The sequence below is a fragment of the Sitophilus oryzae genome, unplaced genomic scaffold (assembly GCF_002938485.1).
Source record: "Sitophilus oryzae breed Bouriz unplaced genomic scaffold, Soryzae_2.0 scaffold_1518_pilon_pilon, whole genome shotgun sequence".
In the NCBI taxonomy this organism is placed as follows: domain Eukaryota; kingdom Metazoa; phylum Arthropoda; class Insecta; order Coleoptera; family Curculionidae; genus Sitophilus; species Sitophilus oryzae.
In genome coordinates, this window is record NW_022146190.1 from 328,645 (window position 1) to 353,163 (window position 24,519).

The 24,519-nt window shown below is 32.9% G+C and overlaps 1 protein-coding gene across 1 annotated transcript in view; it reads right to left on the reverse strand.

The window, feature by feature from the left end:
* Positions 1-496: 496 nt before the first annotated feature.
* The window catches only part of LOC115878550 (DNA-directed RNA polymerase I subunit RPA2), a 39,558-nt gene continuing 15,535 nt past the window's right edge, over positions 497-24,519 (reverse strand). The window contains exons 9-15 of the mRNA XM_030895074.1: positions 14,703-14,989; positions 7,717-7,873; positions 7,459-7,655; positions 7,138-7,237; positions 2,779-3,089; positions 799-963; positions 497-748 (exon numbers count right to left, since the gene is read on the reverse strand). Coding sequence (XP_030750934.1) covers positions 530-748; positions 799-963; positions 2,779-3,089; positions 7,138-7,237; positions 7,459-7,655; positions 7,717-7,873; positions 14,703-14,989 — 1,436 coding nt within the window. The 3' untranslated portion in view covers positions 497-529. The remainder of the gene's footprint in view (positions 749-798; positions 964-2,778; positions 3,090-7,137; positions 7,238-7,458; positions 7,656-7,716; positions 7,874-14,702; positions 14,990-24,519) is intronic.

Below are 24,519 nucleotides of genomic sequence, written 5' to 3' on the forward strand. Positions count from 1 at the left end.
TTGAAATAAACTAAATCAAACGAATCGCTCGTCGCTTGCTACTTGCCATTCATCACAGAAAGAATATGTGCTCTGCGCACGCAACTTACTGCTTGGCGTTAACGAGTAGGTACTTACAACAAGCGACGGGTGAAAAACCCTTTTTTAAATACGAGTGATATTTCGCTCGAGCGATCACTCGGTTATTGCAATCGCTTGAAACTCGAGTACTCGATTATTGAAATTAATCGGTTTTTCCCATCACTAGTTGTTATACTACCAGAAGGATTAAAAAAGGATAAAAAATTTCCAGGCACAAATCTATTTCCAAAAAATTATTTTTTGTAGCAGTTTTATCCATAACTCAATTTAGACAGATTTAAAAATCTCTTGTACCTAAAACTCTGTATTTTACATAGTTTTCTAATACAAGTCTATGTTCCGTGTAGGTCATGCAGGCATGCAACATCACAAATTAAAGTAACTATGTGATAAACTAATAATAATCATTATCAGCCCCATATAAATATACTTTATTTAAAAATATTTTTTACACCTTTTTACATTCTAACTTTACGTTTATATTACAGGACGCTAATTGTACAACGAAATATTTGAAAATATAGGGAATATCTATTTCCGCAATATACCTCGACTGATCGCACAATCTGCATACCTCCTTAGATTCCGCCAAATGCGACTTATCAGCTTTTTTCGTTATCACAGTGAAAGGGCTTATGATTGATCCGCATGCGGTGCAAATATTTACCTAAAATCTGACGTGAAACAAAACTAAATTTTGATCATGTCATTTCTTACCGTGGTTTTATCAGAACAATTTAGTAATCGGTCTTGTAATAAAAAGGATGCGCCGTGACTTATAAGGGCATCTCTTTCCATCTCTCCGAACCTGACACCTCCACCTTTCTTTCTGCCTTTGATTGGTTGTCGAGTTACTATGTCGACTGGTCCCGTAGATCTAACCTAATAATGAACATAACAAATTTTTCAATCCGAATAAAGGTTGATTCTTACTATACCTTCCATGTCAGCTCCCTTCCGTTTCCTTTCCGTTTACATAAAATATTATATCATGTAAAAGAATAGGACAATCCGTTCTGTTTCCCTTCCGTTCCATATCCTTTCCTTCTATACATTTTTTTGGCGAACGGACTGAAGCGTATCGGAAACAGCGTTGTCACCTTCTTAATTTGTACCAGCTCTCTTAAAATTTTGCTGACATTTATTTATTCTTTCATCTCTTAATTAAATCTATTACCTTTTTCAAAAGATACAATTTTTTAAAATAAAACTTTTTTATGATATAAATTGTATAATAAAATGTATGGAACTGATCGAACTGATACGGAATGGAAGCTAACGTATAGCGTCAATACAATAAAAATTGCAGAACGGATATAGAATGGAAACGGAAGGTATAGTGAAAATCAACCTTAATGGTTGCTTCCATACTTCAGATATTCTGCCAGACACTGCCAGACAGCTGTTATAAAACTCCTTAGTTTAATACTATCTTTAGAATTATTCGTGTATGTTAATCTTGATAAATATTGACTTGAATAAATATACCGTATGATCGAGAAAAACGGTGTCAAAGACGGCTAGGGAATGACAATCAATAGTAATTTTTGCGAGGTCTTTTACAAAAATTTACATAAAACTTGTCAAAAAATACTTATTAATTACAGAAAGAGCTTTAAAAGGATAGAGCGTTTCCAGACACACAAATCTATTGGCAAAAAAAATATTTTTTCTCAAATTTTAAAAACTTTAAAAATCATTTTTACTCAATATAAAATAAATTACAACCTTTTTAAGGCCAACTGGCAGCAAAAGCGCCACTAAAAAATAAAAAAGAGTATGGTCAAGTCAGGATCGGAATGGACCAGAGGGGCCCGTGAGCATATTTGTAAACAACATCCATGATCGCGATTCGGTTCCAGGCCGAACGATGCTGCGTAAACAGCATACGATATCGCAAATCGGTCTAGTAAATAGCATCCATGATTCCAAATTTTAACTGCCTTAACACCTCTTATAAACAGCAGACGATATCGCAAAATTTGTTGATTGGTTGCTCGTAATCAGCACGCAAGATCGCAAAATACCCAAGTGCAAGATGTCTACCAAAGAATATAGTACTAAATATTATTTTGCAAAAAATTAAACTGTAACTGTAACTTTATTCATTTTGCTAAAATGAATAAAGTTACAGAATGTTTTAAATTTCCAGACCATTTTACCCAATGTTAACGTATGTAAGTTGGATGAAAATAGAATAGTGTCCATTTGTGAATCTATGTTCTGTTGATTTCTCGACACGATTTTATGTTTTACTTTATAATCCTCTATAAAAATTAAACTTTTCACGAATTAACAGCACGTTGACGTTATTTTTTTGTACGATCACCAAAGTTAAGCTGAAGCAACAATATGCGTGGTTGTTATTGGAAAGGTTGGCCGCTTGAAAACATCCCGTTTTTTATTTTTGGCTGTGTTAACAAACAAAATTTGCAACCCTGAATGCTGATTACAAGCAACCCATTAACAAATTTTAATTAATCCAATAAAAAAAGTTTTGGGGATAACCTCAGAATATTACAATCCGGCTGGCAATCGCCACCCTGACTATATGGACCTCTTAACCCTGGTCCAAGTAAGGACATCTAGGGCTAGGCCTCGCTAAAATTATCATCAATTGTCATTCCCCAGTCGCCCTCGACGCCGTTTTTTTCGACCGATGGTGAACACGGTAATGCCGATTTTACTTTGACTTACTTGCCACTTGTCTGACACCATATGCCTCAATCTCTGATAATGGACTACTCCAAAGAATATCATGACGTCCATTTCCCTGCCATCTATCCCAGAATACATGGTCTCATTGCCGTAATAATTATATCCTCCCATTTCCAACAATCTGCCAAAATAGTGTATGGCGGTATCATTTTCGTCGAACCTAAAGGGCGTGGCGTCGTGTACCAAGCCGTGAAGCGCCGCAGATTTGCCGGCCATCACCTCGATCATCATGGCTATGGTCATCCGAGATGGAAATCCATGGGGATTGAAGATTATATCCGGTACTAAACCTACAAATTAATAGAAGAGAAAATTTAAGAACACTTATTAATATTATATATTGTAATCGCAAAACATTTTCCAATCATATCGACATTGACACTAAAGTCTATAAACCTGACTAAAAAAAATGTTGGCAAAAATGTTTAAATTTGTTGTATAATTTAAAATACCGGACTGCTCTTCATTTTACTTTATAGAGCAAATGATTGCAACAGATATTTTATTTAGATTAAAGCTGCAAAAATTAGTTTAAACCGAATTTTATTATCGCTATGTTGATCACATTGCGCCGCGATCAGCAATGTTGCCCTATATTATTTGACAATTATCTTAGTGTCATTATTTTGTACAATATCGTGTTGTTGTTGTTGAATCTTTATGAGTAATTCTCGTTTTTTGCCTATTTTCATAGTCTTTTTTTAAAAATTGCACTTTTCAGCACAAACAGTTCTTTTAAGAACTAAATTTACGAGTTTTTGTATTGTATTTGTTTGTTGAAAATACGCGGAAGCATTTAAACAGTCGAAGCAAAGAGCTTGTAGCTTCCCTGTTTTTTTTTTAACTATTTTGAACGAGAACGTGACAATAAAGGTCCTTTATTACCGTCCTTTATTTTGACTGCAGTCAGAAAAGTAAGTTTGATTGATAAGGACATTATACCACTTTCAAAATTAGTTTTTATTTAATTCTGTGATTATTAGTTTGTGCATTAATAGCACCCTCTTACTTGTTATTACCACTTATGGCGTTGTAAGATAATCAATAAATAAATAACCCATAATAACGCTTATAATAATCTTCATAATGAACTAGTTTTTGTCAATACGTAATAAGTAAAACAAGTTATAAAACAAATAAATAAGTTAATCACAAAAATATTAGTTATTAAATTAAAAATAAAAACGTAAAACTCTAAACTCTAAAAGGTGATATAATATATGTTGTTTGTCAATTTTAAAATAAGGTTCATCTCATAAATCCATCACAATATGGCAGCGCTGTCGCCATCGCTTGTCACTCAAAGTTGATCACGTGCAAGAACAGTTAACCTAATAGGACTGCTTATTCAGCCAAAAGTGTCCGCCAGGTGCATGCAAAAAATACTCGCTTTGTGACGTCATTGTAGTCCTTGTCATGGTTATTACATATACGTATTACTTTTTACCAATATACTCAGGGTTCCCTATTTAACCCCGTGTGCAATTTCTGTGCCGTAAGAAAAAAACAACATAACCCAGCTCCATATTAAAACTGCATAAGTCTATTTCACCCGGATATGGATTGAACTGCGATTGCGCCAAACTCCGATTGATTGTTGTTTTAGTTCTGTTTGGATTACTTTTTATTTGTGCGCGTAAAAGAGTGATTTTGTTTAGTTTATTGTTTTCAACTATTTTTTGATATTTTTCCAACTCCATGATAATGTGTTATAAATAATAAAAATATAAATAAAATTGAAGGTTAGGGGAAATGTCAGTCAACCACTTCCCTTTAAAAACATCGACCAATGAAAACTTCTTCAGGTGAGGCATGCTCAGTTAAATGAATATCCGGGTGAAATAGACTTATGCAGAATTCCATATTGTTCTTTCACTGTTTGGGCTTCACTTTTTGGAGATTAAGCTGAGTATATTTGTAAAAAGTAATACGTATATGGGTTATTAGCCCTTATCCGGCAACCAATAATACATACACGTGCATTATTGGTTGCCAAATGCAAAACGTTCATTATTTATTTATTTATTTAAACACCTTATATGTATGCAGTATAGAAAATTAACTGTATAAATCGTATTAAATACTCGGATAATGCATTTTTAAGAACAGCAGTTCCCAGCATCATCTTTTGCAAGCATTCTTTAATTCATTAATTAATAAACAAAATCGTGGGCACTTAGTAAGCACTTTGTCACAATCCACAACACAAAATGAACGTATTTATACACTCTATAGCTCTAAAAACTTTAAAGACACCTTTCTCACATTTAAAATTGACAAAATAATTAACTTTAAATTTCTCAGCTGCTATTTTTATAAGTTTACCATAGGCAACTAATAATACACACTATCATGACAAGGCCACACAAGGCTTTGACAAGGACTACAATGACGTCACAACTGTCAGCTGAAGCGCGGGAAGAGGCGAACATACGTCTTATGAGGATGCGCAATCCTATTAGTTTACCGTTCTTGGATCACGTGCATCGAAAATTGTTCTGCGATTACCATATATCAAAATAGTGGTAGTATTCCCAATCTTAAACTCAAGAGAATATCTTAACCATGTAAGATTCGCTGATGATATAGGCCTAAGCAAAAATTATATAAAAATAATATATGAACAAGAATCTAATAATAATCTAATAAGAATCTAAAAATAATATATCTATAAGCTAAATACTAAATATAATCTATTACAGCTGTACTAAAATGAGTAACTAATTGTAAAAAATAAAGTTCCAACCCAAGTGCAAGATTTTTGAAATTTTGAACAAAATCCGGCAATACCGCATAAAAGAAATGTTTCAATCCAACTTTTATCTCTTTAATACATTTGATTTTCTATTAAGCTGTCTACATCACTGTCTTGCACGTTAAAATCCAGACAACGCAGTTTCGATGACCAGATCGGTATATTTGGGTCAACTAATACACCAGCTCAGGATATCTACTACCAAAAATCAACAGAAGAATTAAGTTAGCATGGAGTACTCTATCATATTCAAATCTAGAATGCCACTTTATCTAAAGAAGAACAAATTAGACTAATGTGTACTACATACCAGTCATGACCTATGCATGTGAAAACTGGACACTTAAAACGGACTCTATGATATATAGGAAATCGCAGGTCGCACAGCTCGATGAAACCAAATATCCTGGGGAAAACCAAGGAAGACTGTAAAAAATAGAGTAGGTACGACAAAAGACCTGGTTCAGATAGAATCAAATTCTTCAAGTGGCAATGGGCAGGACTCCTGGCAAGAAGGACGGACAACAGATGGACCACAAAAATTACAGCATGGTACCCACGAGGAATTAAGAGACCTAGAAGAAGACCAAACCTGAGAAGGATCATGATATGAGGAAATTAACAGGGATATATTGGGCTCCTATATTCAATAATAGACAACAATGGACCCAATTACAAAGAGATTATCTAGATATCTGAGGGAGACTACATCATAATTGGAAATTATTGAACAAGCCAAACCAATCTAAATAAAAAATACAGAAAACAGAAAGGGCGAGTAATTCCATAGAAGATTCTTTATTATAGAGCGGAAAGAATTACAGGGTGATGCCTTGAAATCGTTATATTTTTTTCTAGAAAAAACTATGATTAATATAAAAAAATTAAAAAGTTACTAAAGTTATCATTTCAGTCAAATAACCATCTAGTCAACATGTTTATTTTTTGTGAATCATGTATTGATACTTTTCATTCCAAATATCTTGAGAATAACGGTTACTCGTAGCGATTTTTATCAAGAGCCATTTTTATGTACCAAATTACGGAAATGCATTTTTTTCACTCAGTAGTTTTATACAGACGAGTCAGTACGGACGAAAAGTTATTACTCTTTAAAAAACAGTTTAACTTAACAATGTGTAGGTAGTGCCCCCTACAAGTAGGAGTTATATTGACATCGAAATGATTTCTGATTTCTCATGTCAAAAAATACTGAAACACCAATTTTCATCCAAATATCAACTAACGTTCAGAAATTATTTGGAAAAAGCGAAATAAAAATGAAATTGTATCTCCGAAACGAAGCATTTTAGGGCATAATTTATACAAACTTTTATAACGAATTTTTTTTATAAAATTCAATACATTTTTAGTAAACACATCTGATAATCCATATTGTTCAAAAAAGGTATTAATTCTTGTTTTGAACAACATAAATTATACATAACATAATTTTAACACAAATTAAATCAGTGACAAATGTAAGTACGTGATGTATTCAATAAATAAAAATATGAAACTACAAAAATACAATTTATTATAGCAGTACCTACCAAGTTCCATAAAATAAAAAAGTGAATTACCTGTCTCTGTAAATGGTAAATCCTCTGCCGGCCATTTTAGTGAACAGATACCTTTCTGTCCTGCTCTACTCGCAAACTTATCACCTACGCTAGGGTTGCGCTTAAATAAAATAACTACTTTCATTACATTGATAAACACTGTCATAATATGTAGTTTTTAGAGTTAAAAGAATATATGGTTATGACAGACGAAATACAAAAAAAGACAGAAGACCTACTTTTAAATTAAAATAACAGACACAACTGTCAGATATACATTCTATCGCTAAACAGACTATACATAAATTATTAGAAAAAATAATCTTTATATGTTTTACTTACAGGTACTCTGTATGTGATGCAAACCATTTTCTTAGCTTTAGCATTAAAATTTCCACACATTTTTATACTGTGAATATAGCATTCTTCTTTGCTTGTGAAAGTTACCACAATGTAAACTGACCTGTCTCCATTAAAATAACAATATAATGGATCTCCATCCACCATTTTCCTACCAATATAAGGTAATCCATCCTCATCTAATAAAAGAGATAGCATCAATCAAAATTAAGTATGTGTAAATAAAGCTTGGGAACAAACCAAGATGTTTTGCTAATTTTTCGGCTTCAGGATTCCTGGCAAAATACGATTCTTCGTGATCGAGTTCAATGAATGAAGATTTATATATCAAACCATGACAAAATCCACGTTCTTCAGAAGCTTTATTTATTACCATCGCATCTTCCATGTCATAACCCTAATTGATAAAAAATACTTGATTTTTAAAGTCCATTTAAAAGCATACTACATACTACATTGAATAAAAAATCTAAGGTGAATTTCTGCAAAACTGAATTATTCAAGTTGTCCTTTTCTGGGTTAATTTTATATTACTAGTATTCTTCCGTTCTGAATGAACATGCAATTATTTCGTTTACAATCAGTACCTCCCACCTTTTTAACTTAAGTAAATATTCTTTGGTTTCCCCTTACCCCTCGAGCATAATTTTTTGTTATATGTTATATAAGACATTTTGTAAAAGAACTATAACATTTTGCACAAATTATGTAAATGAACAAAATGACATAATTGAAAGGAAGGGGTAAAAGTTTGTAGGGAACTTCGTTACAAATGGCTCAATGTTAAATACCTTAAAATCTACCTAAATACCTCTACAAACAGCAGGCGATCATTTAGATAGGATTAAGAGATGGTAAGCGGGGCGATAGTCAAAAAGGAGTGATAGATCTATACAGGGCAAATACGTGAACAGATACTTGATTAGGTTATGATTTTTCAGGCTAAAAAAAATCTGTTTGCACATTTTCTAAGTTCTCAGTAAAGTGACATGAAATTCGGATGCCTGTATTTTTTTGACAGTTACACCCAAACATAAAAGGAATGTATAAGAGATTCAAGTTTTACTGGTACCACAGTAAACGCGAACGAAATCGAGAGCCAAAGCTTGTTATCAAGGTAGTTGAGAAATTGAACAGGACAGCTCCCCTCCCACAATACAAGTGCCCCTGTTCTAACCTTTATAATATAAAAAATACCGGGGATATTTTGTGAACATAAACAAATACTGTATGATCGAAAAAAAAAACGGCGTCCAGTTGGCTTGGAAATGAACATCAGTGACATTCCTCATATAATTTTACATATTAAATGACAGCGATCTTCATTTCATAGCCATCGTTTTTTTTCGACCATGCGGTAAAAAATACATATTTAGTGATAAGCAAATGCAAGACCAAAACCAAGACTCCCTTGATCTTGGTCTTGAAGTAAAAAGTAGTCTTAGTCTTGGTCTTGCAGGGTCCAGTCTTGGTCTTGCTGCAAAACTAATGCAGGTTTTGCATTTTTGATAGATTTTACTAGATGCAAAAAAAATAAAACTTTAAAGAAAGAAATTATTAGAATATTTGTGACAAAAATTTTAATTTTTTAATATATACTGAACATTCCTTTTTTAAAATGTTATACAATAGTCGGGAAAATACTATTTGCAATAATAATTTAAAACAATAATAATTCTGAACAAACAAGTAATTTCGTATATTACATAAACGTGAAAAAAAAATGCCAGAACGTAGAAGTTTTGCACTGGTAGGTCTTGGTGTTGTAGATCAAACGCTAGTCTTGATCTTGGCCTTGCATCTTGTGCAAAATATAGACCGCAAGACCAAGACCAGTCCCGCTTACATATTAAACACATTTTATTACCTTTTGCATGATTAATGTGTTTCACTGCCTTTCCTGTGCATTTATTTCTCGAAATGCTTGTTCAGCATCACTCTCAAATACAGAACTGTCACTCGAACTTGAATTAACTTGACTCTAGGTGTGGATTTTTCAGATAGACTTGCAAAAATATTTTTTTCATATTAAGATTTAAACAAAAACTCTAAACATAAGTAATGCAAAACTATATTCAATAAATCAATAACTCTTAGTCTCAACTGTGAATGTAACCGAAAAAAGGTATAGCAACTGATAACTGATCGTGTTCTTTCGTTCATTAAACAAGTGAACGGACTGCATGAAGTGAATTAAAAAAATAATTTTCACTAAAATATCATCACCTCCACCGACTGCAATCAGAACGAAAGAATACTAATAGTAATATTTGCTTGTTTCACAACTATGCATGTGCAAAGTATATAAATCTGGAAAACATTGTGTTAGACTTTGACTTACATATTTTTATGAACCTGAGAAAGAAGCATCAAAAATTAGTTACTTGTATTAGTTACTATGTTACTTGTGCAATGTACCCAAGTAGCATTTTCACGACTTGTTTACTAAACACAACGTTGGATTAGTTACAAAAAATAGTTAGCTCCGTACCTTAGGTATTAAAATAAATGTAAACGTTGTTGTAACGTTGTGCCGACGTTGAACTAGTACTACAACAAAGTAAAAGCTTCTGCGACGTCGAATAAACGTTGTCTTGTAACCTTTTTTGCTTAAGCGATCTTTAGGTGATTTGGACAACGTAGTTACAATGTTGGGCAATAAAGAGTTTTCCGACGTCACTTTCGGGACCTATTCCAACGTTGCGCAAACGTCGTCTGTTTTACTAATTCCAACGTTGTTTAGATTTCCTTATTCTTACGTTGGTAGGACGTGGAGCCACTACCTTTTTGCAACTGTATTGAACCATAACCTTAAATCTTAAATTTTCACTTCATTGTTCTGTTCAGTTAGACAGTTCAGTGCTGTTTTTGTTTTTATAAAAAAACTTAATTAAAATGGGACGTAAGAAAGGCACATATAAAACTAAATTTAAATATACATCGACATATTACCGATACTTTATCCACTCCCTCGTTTATTTAGAATATAGAGGGCGGCACAAGCTAGACTCTAGGATGACTAAATTAGGCAATCTTGCGACTAGTATACTACCTGTTAAGGCTGAACTGCGACTTTATTAGTCCAGTATGCGACTACTCGAACTACTCCATCTTAATCTCCAAAACAACAAAGTGAAAGCCGCCATGTTGTTGAATAAGAAAATGTTTCGTTCCTAAAATAGCAATTCCTGCTTTTTGAATACATTAACTTGAAATATTTGACCCTAAACAACACGCGGAAATTTTTTTTTCGACTGCGAATAAATTATTCTCATTTTACTAAAAAAAAAATCAAGAAATTTTTTAAAACTTCTTTAATTTTAAGGCCCATTATTATTTTTAAAGCAGAAACAATACATTTATCAATAAAGTTGTTTGCGTTTAAATTTTTTGCCTTGGGTAACGAGTTACAGAGTTGGTTAAAGTGTTTCAATAATTATGATCTTCAAACATCCTCCACACTTAAATACTTTTGTTTTGTTTTCTTTTACTGCCATCTGCCATATGTCTCTAACTAAATCATAAAAATAATATTTTTACTATAATTATCCCAGTTTAGGATAAAACGCGACTTAGACGCCATATTATTATAGTTTTGTATTTCTGTGAATTAGGATTTTAAACAACGTTGCAGTTTGTACTAAATTAGGCTGCTAGCCAACGTAGGTATCCAACGTCGTTTCGACCCAAAAATTATTCTCCAAACTAGTGCAGACTAGGGTTGGCACGAGGTTGTGCCGACGTCGCGACCCGACGTTTGGTCGCGTGACACAACGTTGTCCCGGCGTCCAAATGCTGCTTGGGTATTTTACAACTATGCATGTGAAAAGTATATAAATCTGGAAAGACATTGTGTTACACCTTGACTTAAAAAAGCATAAAAAATTAGTTGTGCAATGCATTATCGTTTCCAGATAAAAAACGTGAAAAATAATATTTTTTTACTATAGTAAGTAATTATACCGGAGGTACTGCCAAACTTCAAGAGGCGATTCCTTATAAAAAATATGAAAAAATTACTATAAATAGGAGTCAAGCATACCTACATTTAAATAAACAGAATGTTAAACTTAAGTAATTATCTTAAATACACTTTAGCCGATTTTCTTAAAATTTGTCGCTGTTCTTTCTCGTAATAAGAACCTAATTAAGGTTCAATTATATTGAAATTATTAAATCCAGTAGCGTCACGGGGGACACCTCATCAAAAAAATTTAGAAAAAAATGTTTTTGACATTTTTTTTGCACCACTGACTTTTTTGCAATTTTTGTATATTTTTTAGATTTACTTTGAAAATTAAAAAAAAAGATTATATTATGTTGCCATATTATCAAGAAATTATATTTTTAACTAAAACAATTTTTTCAAAAAATTCCAAAATTTTATTTTCGGGAAAAAAAACTGTTTCCGGTGTCCAAACTAAAAATATTTTCACTTACTTAAAACTCACCCTGTATATGAAGAATAACAATGAGAGGTTAAAATTTACTTATTTGTATTTGGATATAGGCTTGGTGCATTTCAGTTAATTTCAAAAAATTTCGACAGCAGCGCTGTTTACGGCAGAAATCCGAAATTTTCGCTATGTATTTCACGCCGTCCCGGTTACAGTTCATGTTGGTCGCATTAAAATAATATTGAAATCGTGGCTTTGCCGTAATAGTTAAGTATTTTAATTTTTTGCTAGTGCAGTTATTGAAACTATAAAACACTCAGGCACGAGGTTTGTGTGATGTAACGCTGTAGAATCCAAACTAGGCGTTACTTTTTTTAAGTCAATTAGGGATTAAATGTCTTATTTTTATTAATTGTATGTAATGTTTTATTTTATTAATTATACAGGGTTGTTCACCACATACGACACAGAGTATTGTAGCTAAACGATTAGGTTTTTACAAATTGTAAGTTTTGGGTTCGTTGAAGGACTATTAGAGCTACAATTTAAAAATATTTTTACAAGATACAGAGTGTCTCAAATAAATAAAAAATATCAAAGTTCTATTTTTTAAATGGAACACCCTGTATATTATTACAGTTTTAGTTTCTACGATTAAAATAAATGTAAATTTGATTAAGGCTTATTACACTTAAACCTTACCGTTTTTGAAATATTTTCAATTTTGTAAAATTGCAGTAAAAATTTTAAAGCTTCATTTCTCCGAGGGTATCAAAGTTTTTAATGCTAAATATTTACTGAAGTTTATTTACTGATCAGTTATTGTGTTGAAATAATAAAAATAATACTACCTCATACAGAGTGTCTACAAAGTTATTTTAAATAATTTCTAGCTTTAAACGGCAAAAACTTATTTAATTTAAATGGAATGCTCTGTATATTTTAGGAGAATAAGATGCACAATTTAATTGTCTATCGAATTGTATTATACCACTTTTTACCTGTCTCTTCAAGTTTTCGTAGAAAATGCATTTTCTTATAATTTAGACCTCATTTATCAATATACCCATGGAATATTGATATTTTAGATTGTTTTTAAAGCAACAAATGTACAGACTAGTAATATTCTCGTTTTTAGCAAAACGATGATATTACTAGCCCATTTATATGCAAAAAGAAAACTATTTAAATCTTTATAAAAGAGTATACCATTAATTAAATATACCACAATTATTTCCGCCCAAATACTAATTAGTTAAATACTTAATTGTGTTAGTTAATAAATTATTCTTAATAAATATGGATTTGAATCAGAAATGAATATAATAATAAGTTATGAAAATGAGCGTCTCTGTTATAATAAATAAACATTTGTCAAAAAAAGAAATATCATTTTTAAGGTGTTACTTTTTACCACACTGTCTAATACACATACCAAATACATTTTTTGGTGTTTGGAGCAATTATTATTAATCAACGCAAACAGTCAATTAATGCAGTTTGAATACTGGAATCACATTAATTGGTCCTCTTTAACAAATATTTAAACAGTTTTTTTTATTTTTTAATGAAATAATCGAACTATATCGACAATATTAGTGTCTGTACTTGTTAGTCTCTCTTACTACTAAAAATTTGGTACATCTTTAAAAATAATCTAAAATGTCAGTATTTCATGGGTGTATTGATAAATGAGTTCTAAATTACAAGAAAATGCATTTTCTACGGAAACTTGAAGAGATAGGTAAAAATGGTATAATACAATTTGATATAGACCATAAAATATACTGGGTATTCCATTTAAATTAAACAAGTTATTGCCGTTTAAAGCTAGTAATTACTTAAAATAAAATTTTAGATACTCTGTATAAGGTAGTATAATTTTTATTATTGCAACACAATAACTGATCAGTAAATAAACCAGTAAATATTTAGCATTGAAAACTTTGACACCCTCGGAGAAATGAAGCCTTAAAATTTTTACTGCAATTTTACAAAATTGAAAATATTTTAAAAACGGTAAGGTTTAAGTGTAATAAACCAGGGTGGACCATTTTGGTTGTTATTATAATCAAATTTACCTTTATTTTAATCATAGAAACTAAAAATGTAATAATATACAGGGTGTTCCATTTAAAAAAATACAACTTTGATGTTTTTTGTTTATTTGGGACACTCTGTATCTTGTAAAAATATTTTTAAATTGTAGCTCTAATAGTCCTTCAACGAACCCAAAACTTACAATTGGTAAAAATCTAGTCGTTTAGCTACAATACTCCTTGTCGTATGTGGTGAACAACCCTGTAATTATGTACCTTTAAAAAAATTCGTTACAGCTGAAACAGCCCCATTTATGACCCCACTAGCAACCAAAACTATGCTCGCTACCGTAGTTGAACTCATCTAAAAAGTTTTTTAGCTGGAATAATAAATTATAATACAAATTAGATCAAAATCAAAATATTTACTTTTTTATTTTTATTTTTAGAATTTTCACAAATTATACTTCCTATACTTTTAGAATAATTATATAATAAATTTTTCGTATACTCGCTATTTAAACCCGTGTATTTGTGTCAGTTGTTTATTCTTACTCTATTACTATATTCTCTGATGGTGGCAGCACTGTCGGAGAATGCACCAAGCCTATAAGGATTGAAACAGCAAATTAACGAGTCCGCGTAACTTTATATTTTAACATCTTAAAAAAACTGAACACCAACGCCACCGATAAACCTGAATTCAAGTGAGCCATAATAGAAACCCTTCGCGATCTCTTTAATCTTGTTGATTTAATCCTTCCTTTACTTTTTTTATTCACAGACTTACCGTATAACTGATAACGGCTACAATTGCATTAGTACCCATAGCAAAATCATCCAACAGTATTTCGTCGTGATGTACTGGCCTAAATAATGGAGTACTTGGAGTTTGCAATCGGTAAAGTTTAGTCTCCGACTGTAAGTCCCAGTTGTGACATGGCGTACCCATTGTTTGTTTACCCATTTGACACTGGTACATATTTCTGGGACTCTGGTTGCAATCGGGCATAGGAATAAGCTGTGCTAGATTAGACAAGAAATCTATTTTTGATAGCTCCATATGGGTAGTTACACCTAAAATAAAATTAGATTATTGTAATATTTTGAAGACATTGATATTTTTTTTATTATTCTAAATTTTTAAGATTTATAATTATTAATCTACTATTTAAACATTATATTAGATATTTAGAACCAAAACAATATAAGCCGACATTTTTCTGATACCAAATTATGACACTTAATAATAAGAAATATTTGTTTCTCAAAACCTGTCTAATTAAGATACAGGAAACACAATGACAGCAAAACACGAAGCAACAAATTCATACTGTCAATATAATGTAATATAGTAATAAATGTTCGCCACTGGTTTTTGCATTGCAACTAACAAATTAAAAATGAACTGTAGCAATTTGTAGAGGACTATTTACAGGGTGGACCATTTTGGTTGTTTCTATAGAGTATCTAGAAAACTGTGAGAAATATTCAAATTTTGATACTGCAGTTACGGTTTTTTTTTGAAAAAAATCACAATGGCCCAAACGGATCGTGGCTATCTTGATCGGTTTCGAAGATACAGGGGGATTCTCAAATTTTGTGCTTTTTGAAGATGTTCGATAGTTTATTTATTTCAGTAACTACGCAAAAATGAATTAAACATTCTAAAGGCACTTTTCTGTGTAGAATGCAGTGGAGTAGTCAGACTTTTTTCGAAAAAAAAAATTTGTTTAGATATTAACTATACTTATGTTTCTTTTTAAATAGAACCCCTAGTATATTTTTAAATTTCCTGATTCAGCTTGGCATGGGCTTCCGTCATTAGGCACCGTCTCCGTACGCAGCCGCTAACAGCATTTCGAATGTTGGTTACACATTGCAAAGCCACAACAAAACTATCTTATAGCTCTTCTAATATTCTATTTACATTTCGATTAAATTTAGTTTTTCAGAAAGCCCCAGAGAAAGAAGTCCAAGGGAGTGATATCATTGCAGGTGACCTAGATGACCACCTGATTGGTGCATTGTTTGAAATTCATTTTTGTCCAAAGTTCGAAATGCTGTTAGCGGCTCCGAGGACATTAATATATTGATTTTCTTCATCCTCTTTCTGAAAAAAGAACCCGAGACTGCAGTATCAAAATTTCAATATTTCTCACGGTTTCCTAGATACCCTATAGAAACAACCAAAATGGTCCACCCTGTACCGGGTGGCCAACTAAGGATGGACGCCGGCTGTATATCAGAAACTACTTATCGTATAACTTTGGGAAAAAAATTCTATTAAGTAAATCGACCAAGAGAAATCGCTGGAAATTATTTTCAAGTTCGCAAAATGTTTGCTAGGTGGCGTTTCTCTAATAGCCAATCAGAAAACAGGGGTTTTCTCAAAAATATGCAGGTGAACGGGTATTTTAAATATTACTGTTATAATCATCAATCATAAAATTTGTAATTTTTTTGTTATAGAGTATTTTGCTCTATCTCATGAAATAAAGTGGTGGGGAAGGTTAAACTTGCTTTTATTAAAATAAGGATAACTCTCTGTGGCTTGGGTTACCCGATTTAAACAAACTAGGGCTCGTTTAATAGAGCTTTTCTTCCTTAATGATCTCCAGTATAAATTTTGTTTCTATAATTTTTTTCGTGGTAGTTAGAGAGCGCTGTTTGACATCACAACAGATATTGCGCGTTTGCATAAAAAATTTAAATAGGAGGCTATATTTCTCTTTGCACAGTTAAATAGAGCAAAAAATTTCCAAAATATCAGCACAAACCGCAACTTTCTATCTTCTCTCTAACCGGAGATATTAAGAGAACAAATCCTGTTAGGCTGCCGCTTAGGATTATATGGTCTAAAAATTATAATAGTAGGCTAGGAAACAAAAGAGGTAAATTGGTTACGTCAAAATATCAAAACATATATTTTAATTTCATTTTAATACTATTTAATTGTTATTTATCCATGTTCGTTCTTGATTCGACCCCATAAATTAAAACCAAGGCATATTGAATCCGATGACCTAGCTGGTCATGGAAATATGCCGCATTAGCGTCTCTATATCTACTAAAGTAAGTGGTATCGAAGAATCACCACTCGTTCATAGCAAAATAAACGACACAACTGCACCAACTGCATTCATGCGGATGAAACAAATGCAATTTCATCATGATGAATCCCTAATAAAATTGGCAATTCATTTCTTAGAAATTATAGATAGTTCATTTCATTCAGATAATTAAAAAAGTCCAATCACTCGCCATCCTAGAATTCCTGCCTAAACATTCCTGCTAGTCATTGGTAACACTCTAATTTTTCGTGTGTTGATACAGTAACACTGACACCTTTTCCGGTATCAACACAGAGTATCAGCACGATTGTGTCATATGGCACAGTAGTGAATAAGCGTTATTTCAGTTACACACACAGGGTTTCGTGTTTGCGGTTTCTCGCGCTCACTGTCGAGAGGCCCGACGGCTGACGCGGTACTCCAAGTTACCAAATGATAAAAAATTGCGTACTTTGAAATACAAGAAAAATTAAACGCCCTTTTTTGATAATTTAAGGGTAGTTTCACATACAATGTTATCTAATATAGCATCTTGAAGAGCTAAAATAGTCTTTTAAATTAAAAAATTAGAGCACACATACTCAATAAAAGGATGATGGCAACAGTGGTTTGCAAAGGTAGTTGTTACGCAAAATCGGAGATCGGTAATTCCCATAGCACTAAGCACACCACGTGTTTTGTTTGAGTTTACAGTATTTGTATGCATAACCGATTAGCCTCTTGAATATTCTCCCATAATTATTCTACCTACTAACATTAGCATTGGCAACAACGCGCCGCGACGATGTGTTACCTAAACAAAATCGAAACTGAAAGGCATTAAATCGAATCCATATTGTAAGAAAACCACTCATCAATAAAATATATATTTTCTCCACGATAAGAAACAAAAAATTCATTATTATTTACTATCAATTTTTTATAACAATAACAATCGAAAAGATGTAAACGCCAGTCTATACGTCAGATTTAGCTCTCCATCCTCCCATGAACCATATATTTGAGACGTCGGTAATATTTATTTCATAAACAATAACAAATTTATCGTAGATTTCCACTAATACTGAGTCTATAAAATTGCAAACACATTGGCCCAGCATGATACAATAAAACTGTTTTATTGTATCATGTATCATGCTGGCATAGCCAACCTAACGAAATGGCACCGCACCCGCGTCACGATACGATACCAGAGACGATACTTCACGCGAAAAGCTTGCAGCGTTATATTAAAAGTGTGAGTGTCAAATACATCATTGACGCCGTTTTAACACCATGACACAGCGAACCCAACGAAACTACACCGCGCCCGCGTCTCGATACGATACTCCGTGCGGAAAGCTTGCAGCGTTATATTAAAAGTGTCAGTGTCAAAAAATTCATTGACGCCGTTTCAACACCGTGGCATAGCGAACCGAACGAAACTGCACCGTGCCCGCGTCTCGATACGATACTGCGTGTGGAAAGCTTGCAGCGTTGTATTAAAAGTGTCAGTGTCGACAAATTCATTGACGCTGTTTCAACATCCATGACACACTGAAAGGTGTCAGCACAAAAGTGCCATATAACACAGTGTTACACATGGCTAATTCCTGCCTAAACATTCCAAATGTCTTGGTGCTGAACTACTTGTATCTTGGGCAGATTTGGACCATCAGTATAGTGCATATTGTTAAGATTCGCACCTTCGGTGCATATATGAAAAGTGACTCAAACAACATAAACTTTATACTATAATATCAAATAACACAAACAACAGGTAAAACACGAAAACAAGAGAAATCAAGAGAACGAACTAAGATTAATAGCTAATAACTGTAATGACGTTATATGAAATAAACCCCTAGTTTTCAGCCATACGAAATTCGACCGTTTTCTGTTAAAAGCAATGTGGCGGCACAAAATTCATAGAAATTTTAATGAAATTATTGATTGTCCAACTTTCGGACATTTTAATCTGAGAACTACCTACGTATAATTAACCAAGAAATTCGTAAAAATTATATGGATGGATCATAACGTTTAAATATTTATATTATCAACACGTTTAAATATTTATGGCGTCATTTTTTTAAGAAAACGCCCGAAATTCGGATGCATGAAAACTGAACTTAAACGTTTTGATATTTTGACGTAACTAATTTACCTCTTTTTGTTTCCTAGCCTACTACTATAATTTTTAGACTATATGTATAATCCTAAGCAGCAGCCTTAAATGATTTATTCTCTTAATATCTCCGGTTAGAGAGAAGATAGAAGTTGCGGTTTGCGCTGATATTTCGGAAATTTTGTGCTCTATTTAACTGTGCTAAGAGAAATATAGCCTCATATTTAAATGTTTTATGCAAAAGCGCAATATCTGTTATGATGTCAAACAGCGCCCTCTAGCTACCACCAAAAAAATTATGGAAACAAAATTTATACTGGAGATCATTAAGGAAGAAAAGCTCTTTTAAACGAGCCTTAGTTTGTTTAAATCGGGTAACCCAAACCACACAGAGATATCCTTATTTTAATAAAAACAAGTTTAAACTTCCCCCACTACTTTATTTTATGAGATAGAGCAAAATACTCTATATCAAAAATATTACAAATTTCTCGATGATTATAATAGTAATATTTAAAATACCTGTTCACCTGCATATTTTTGAGAAAAACCCTGTTTTCTGATTGGCTATTAGAGAAACGCCCCCTAGCGGACATTTTTCGAACTTGTAAATAATTTCCAGCGATTTCTCTTGGTCGATTTACTTAATAGATTTTTTTCCCAAAGTTATACGATAAGTAGTTTCTGATATACAGCCGGCGTCCATTCTTAGTTGGCCACCTGGTACATGATGATTGGACTTGGTGCTTTATGCTAATATTGCTAATACCTGACTAGTAATATAGTGTAAGAGTTTAATACCTGAGAGTGTTTTGATAAATATGACCACCCAATTTTGTTTAGCAATCATACCATTTTTATCAATCCAGAAGAACACATTTTTGAAACAATGTTTACATAAAAAGATTTCTTCTTACTTTAGCTCTACGGTTTTGATTACATGCCACTAAAGAAAAACTCGAAATCGAACTTTCGAAATACGAATGGAACTTTGGCGAAAAGAGGAATTAACCATTTTAGAACAAGCAAAAACTTTTATAAAGAATACATTTTTCTCAAAAAGTTAATAATAAAAATGCGTTTCCTCTTATAGTTAACATATTTTATAAACTTCACCCACGGAGGTTATACACGTAGAAATCTCCCCAAGATAGCTATAACAACATCGTACGTAACCAAATAGATTATATATTAATTAACAGAAGATATCAAAATAGTATCAAAAGAATTGCCGCTTATCCTGGTGCCGACATCGGCTCTGACCATAACCCCCTGATCGCAGACTTTCAATTTAGACTCAAACTAATATCGGAGAAAAGAACAACAACACAGAGACATTATAACATTGATAGACTGAAGGAACCAGCAGTTGCAGACAGAATGAAATTCGAATTAACAGAACTATGGGCAAGTAATAACAACAATCCCGGACTTAACGATAGTCCAGTTGACATATGGAACAACATGAAACAAAGCATTCTGACTATTTCCAACGCTTTTCTGACACCAACAACAAAGAAAAACAAACCATGGATGACCGATGAGATACACTCCTTCATGGAGGACAGAAGAATTGCAAAAGTCAAACAACAACAACAAAGATACACCGAAATAAATAAAACTATTAAACAACAATGCCAACAAGCTAAAGAGAACTGGGTAACTGTAGAATGCCAAGAGGCGAAACGCATGCATGCTCTGCACGACTCTGTAAATTTTCATAGAAAACTCAAACAAATTACTGGCATCACAAAAAAAGCACCAATACCTGCCCTAAAACACAATGGGAAATTGATTTTAGACCCGGTAGATCTATGCAGCACATGGAAAAGCTATGTACAATTATTATTTGAAGACCAAAGAGAAGACAGACAACCTCTCAATTGTGAAGACTGGTCGGGCCCGGAAATTCTTGAATCTGAAGTTCAGCATGCTATGAAAGCTATGAAAAATCGAAAAAGCCCCGGTCATTTCAACGTGCATGCAGAAGTTCTTAAAATATTTGACTCAAAACATTTCACATATCTATTCAATCGAATATACGATACGGGTAAAATTCCAAACGACTGGCTAAAATCAACTTTTATAACAATTCCCAAAAAGGCATCTCTAATGAGTCATGCTCTGAAACTTTTTCTTCGAGTCATGCATGCTCGTATATACTCGAAATGTGAAGAAAAAAGCGGAGAGACACAGTTCGGCTTCATCAAGGGGCTGGGTACCAGAGAGGCTTTGTTTTCAATCAAGCTACTAATCCAGAAATGTTATGATCAACGCCAAGATGTCTTTGTGTGCTTCATAGATTACCAGAAGGCTTTCGATAACGTTAAACACGATATTCTCCTAAACAGACTGCTCGAGATAGGAATAGACGCCAAAGACATTAGAATCATACAGGAACTATATTGGAACCAAAACGCGGAGATAGGAGTTAACAAAAATTTATCCACAGACACCTTCAATGTGTGTCAAGGAGTCCGCCAGGGCTGTATACTGTCACCAATACTTTTTAATATATACGTCGAAAAGATATTTCAAATGGCCCTAGAAGGAGAAAGTGGTGGAATTAAGATTAACGGAGTTCCAATTAACAATATAAGATATGCAGATGATACGGCAATACTAGCACCAACTTTAGAGGATCTCCAGCAAATAATAAATAAGATAGAAGACATGGGAAATCGTTTCGGTCTTAAAATCAACGCTGCTAAGACCAAACTTATGGTAATAGGACGCCAGCCTACAATCAACACCGCATTGACCGTGGATGGAAATATTATAGAGCGAGTTCCACGATTTAAATATCTGGGTGCCATGATCAATGAACGACGGGACTGCGATGAGGAAGTTAAACTTAGAACGAATTATGCAAAGTCAACATTTTTTAAACTTAAAAACTTCCTATTAGCATGCAGTCTCCCGCTAACACTTGACTACGGGTAGTAAAATGCTACATATGGCCCATCTTACTATACGGCGCAGAAACCTGGTCTCTCAAGGCTAAAACCCTGAACCGCACCGAGGCTTTCGAAATGTGGACTCTCCGGAAACTCTTACGTGTGCCATGGACCGCACATGCCACCAACGAAGAAGTTTTAAGAACTGCAGGCTATGAACGAGAAATGCTTAATATCGTTAAAGAAAGGAAAGTCTCATACCTCGGCCATATCCTTAGAGGAGACAAATATTACATTTCTAAGCTGATTCTACAAGGAAAAATAGAGGGCCGGCAAGGCCCAGGAAGAAAACAACATTCCTGGCTAAGAAACATACGGGATTGGTGTAACATCAGCGACGCAGCCACCATATTTCGAAGAGGCCAAAACGGCAGTTTACACATTGTATGAAGAGTACAGACAATCGCCAACGTGCGGCTAAGCACAAGGCACAGGAAGAAGAAGAAGAAAGTAACGTTCTTTCTTTATTATGATAAAAAATAAATAAAGTTTTGATGACATCCGATTTGCCAAAAAAGGACCAAACTTTTTAGTTTTTGTACCTACGTTATTGTTAGCCCGTATAAAATGGGGGTGTAAAACAGGGTGTTTCAAAAAACATGTGCCATCTCTCGTGGCCATCTCACGTAAAAATAAGATTTATTTTTCATATCAACATAGGTCCAATTCTGCTTTGTTTCGTAGCAAAAGGATGTTAAAGTCTTAATAATCTTTCGATTTATTATAATTTTCTTCTTAAATAATAAGTACTTTTAGCGTTTCCAATGAAATTTTGAAGGGAAACATTATTATCTAAAAAAGTGTCGATAAATTCATCAGGGACGTGCATAGTTATCACTGGAATATTTTTCAAAAAAAAAAATGTGCGCCACTGATTTTTCCTTTTGATATACAAATTGTGTATGCCGTTCAATGCCAATTAAAAGTTATCTCTTGATATTTTGTCGAATTCGGCCTCCTTGATGAGATAAGAGCAATTTTATTAATCACAATTAATAAAAATAAAATTAATAAATTATATATTTTACCTAATTTGTTAGTATGACTACTATTAGTCCAACCGACAGCAATTTCAAATAAAAAAATAATAGTATTTAAAATAATTACAAAAAAACTAATTTCAAGTTAATGATATTTTTTTAAAGGTTACGTATATTCCGTTAAAAATTGCGTTTATCTCATCAAGGAGGCCGAAATGGACAAAATATCAAGAGACAACTTTTAATCGGGATTAAACTGCTTACACTATTTCGATAACAAGAGAAAAAAGTCAGTGGCGTACATGCTTTTTTTTAGAAAAATATTCCAGTGATAACCCATATGCACGTCCCTGAAAAATATGTCGATAGTTTTTTAGCTTTAAAATATGTCGCATTTATAGTAACTTTTACCCTCAAAATTTCATTCGAATCGCCAAAAATACTTGCAAGAAAATTATAATAAATCGAAAAAATATTAAGACAGCACCCTATGTAGCTACGAAACAAAGCAGAATCGGACCTATGTTGATATGAAAAATAAATCTTATTTTTACGTGAGGAATCTTTCCACGAGATATGGCACATGTTTTTTGAAACACCCTGTATATTTAAAGCTGTTATATTGTTTCCGAGTCTGATTAAAAGTGATAAAACATCATTTTATATGCACAGGGTGGCGCACCTCCACGCGCGATGTGCATAATTTAAAATTATTTTGAAATGTACAGGGTGTGTCAGAACTAAGATCCATACTAAAGGTATATTTTTAGCCGACCATACCAATAGGTATGGTAGGCTATTAAGATCAGCAAAAAAAGAGTTTTTTAATTTCACTAAAAATGAGTTATTTGGGTCATAAATGACCTAAATACAAAATATTTTCATGGTGTCTGTCTGTCTGTCCACTGTAACACGATAACTCAAAAACTGCTAAACCGATTTTAACCAAATTCAAAACCAAAGTCGCAGTTTTTTTTATTAACATATTTTAGTATGGGCGGCTATACGTGCTTCCCGGCGCCAATTTTTTCTTATGGAACACTCGGTATTTTATCTCATTTTTGGATCCTTGGACATAAATGAGGAATTTATTATAAGGGTTAAATATATGTTTACAAGCTTGTTTTTGAGATATTTAAATATGCAAATAATGTTACACCCTGTACATGGAATGTCAGCGATCGTCATTTGTACAACGCCATCGCCAACTTAACGCCGCCGTTTCTTTTTATCACAAGATATCTGAAAAAAATATTAATAGAAAAAGAAGTTGATCTGCCTATGACTGACTCTACGGCTATATTTTTTAATTTCCTGATAGAAATAGAAATTTAAATAACACATTCAAATTTATTTTTATGCTGCCATTGTCAAAAATATCCCTCTTTTATTAATCTGTAATATAACAAAGCTATCTGTTAATCATATTATTGTGTCAATTATTAAATTCAGTAAACGCCTGTAAATTGGAATGCAACATATTTCAGAG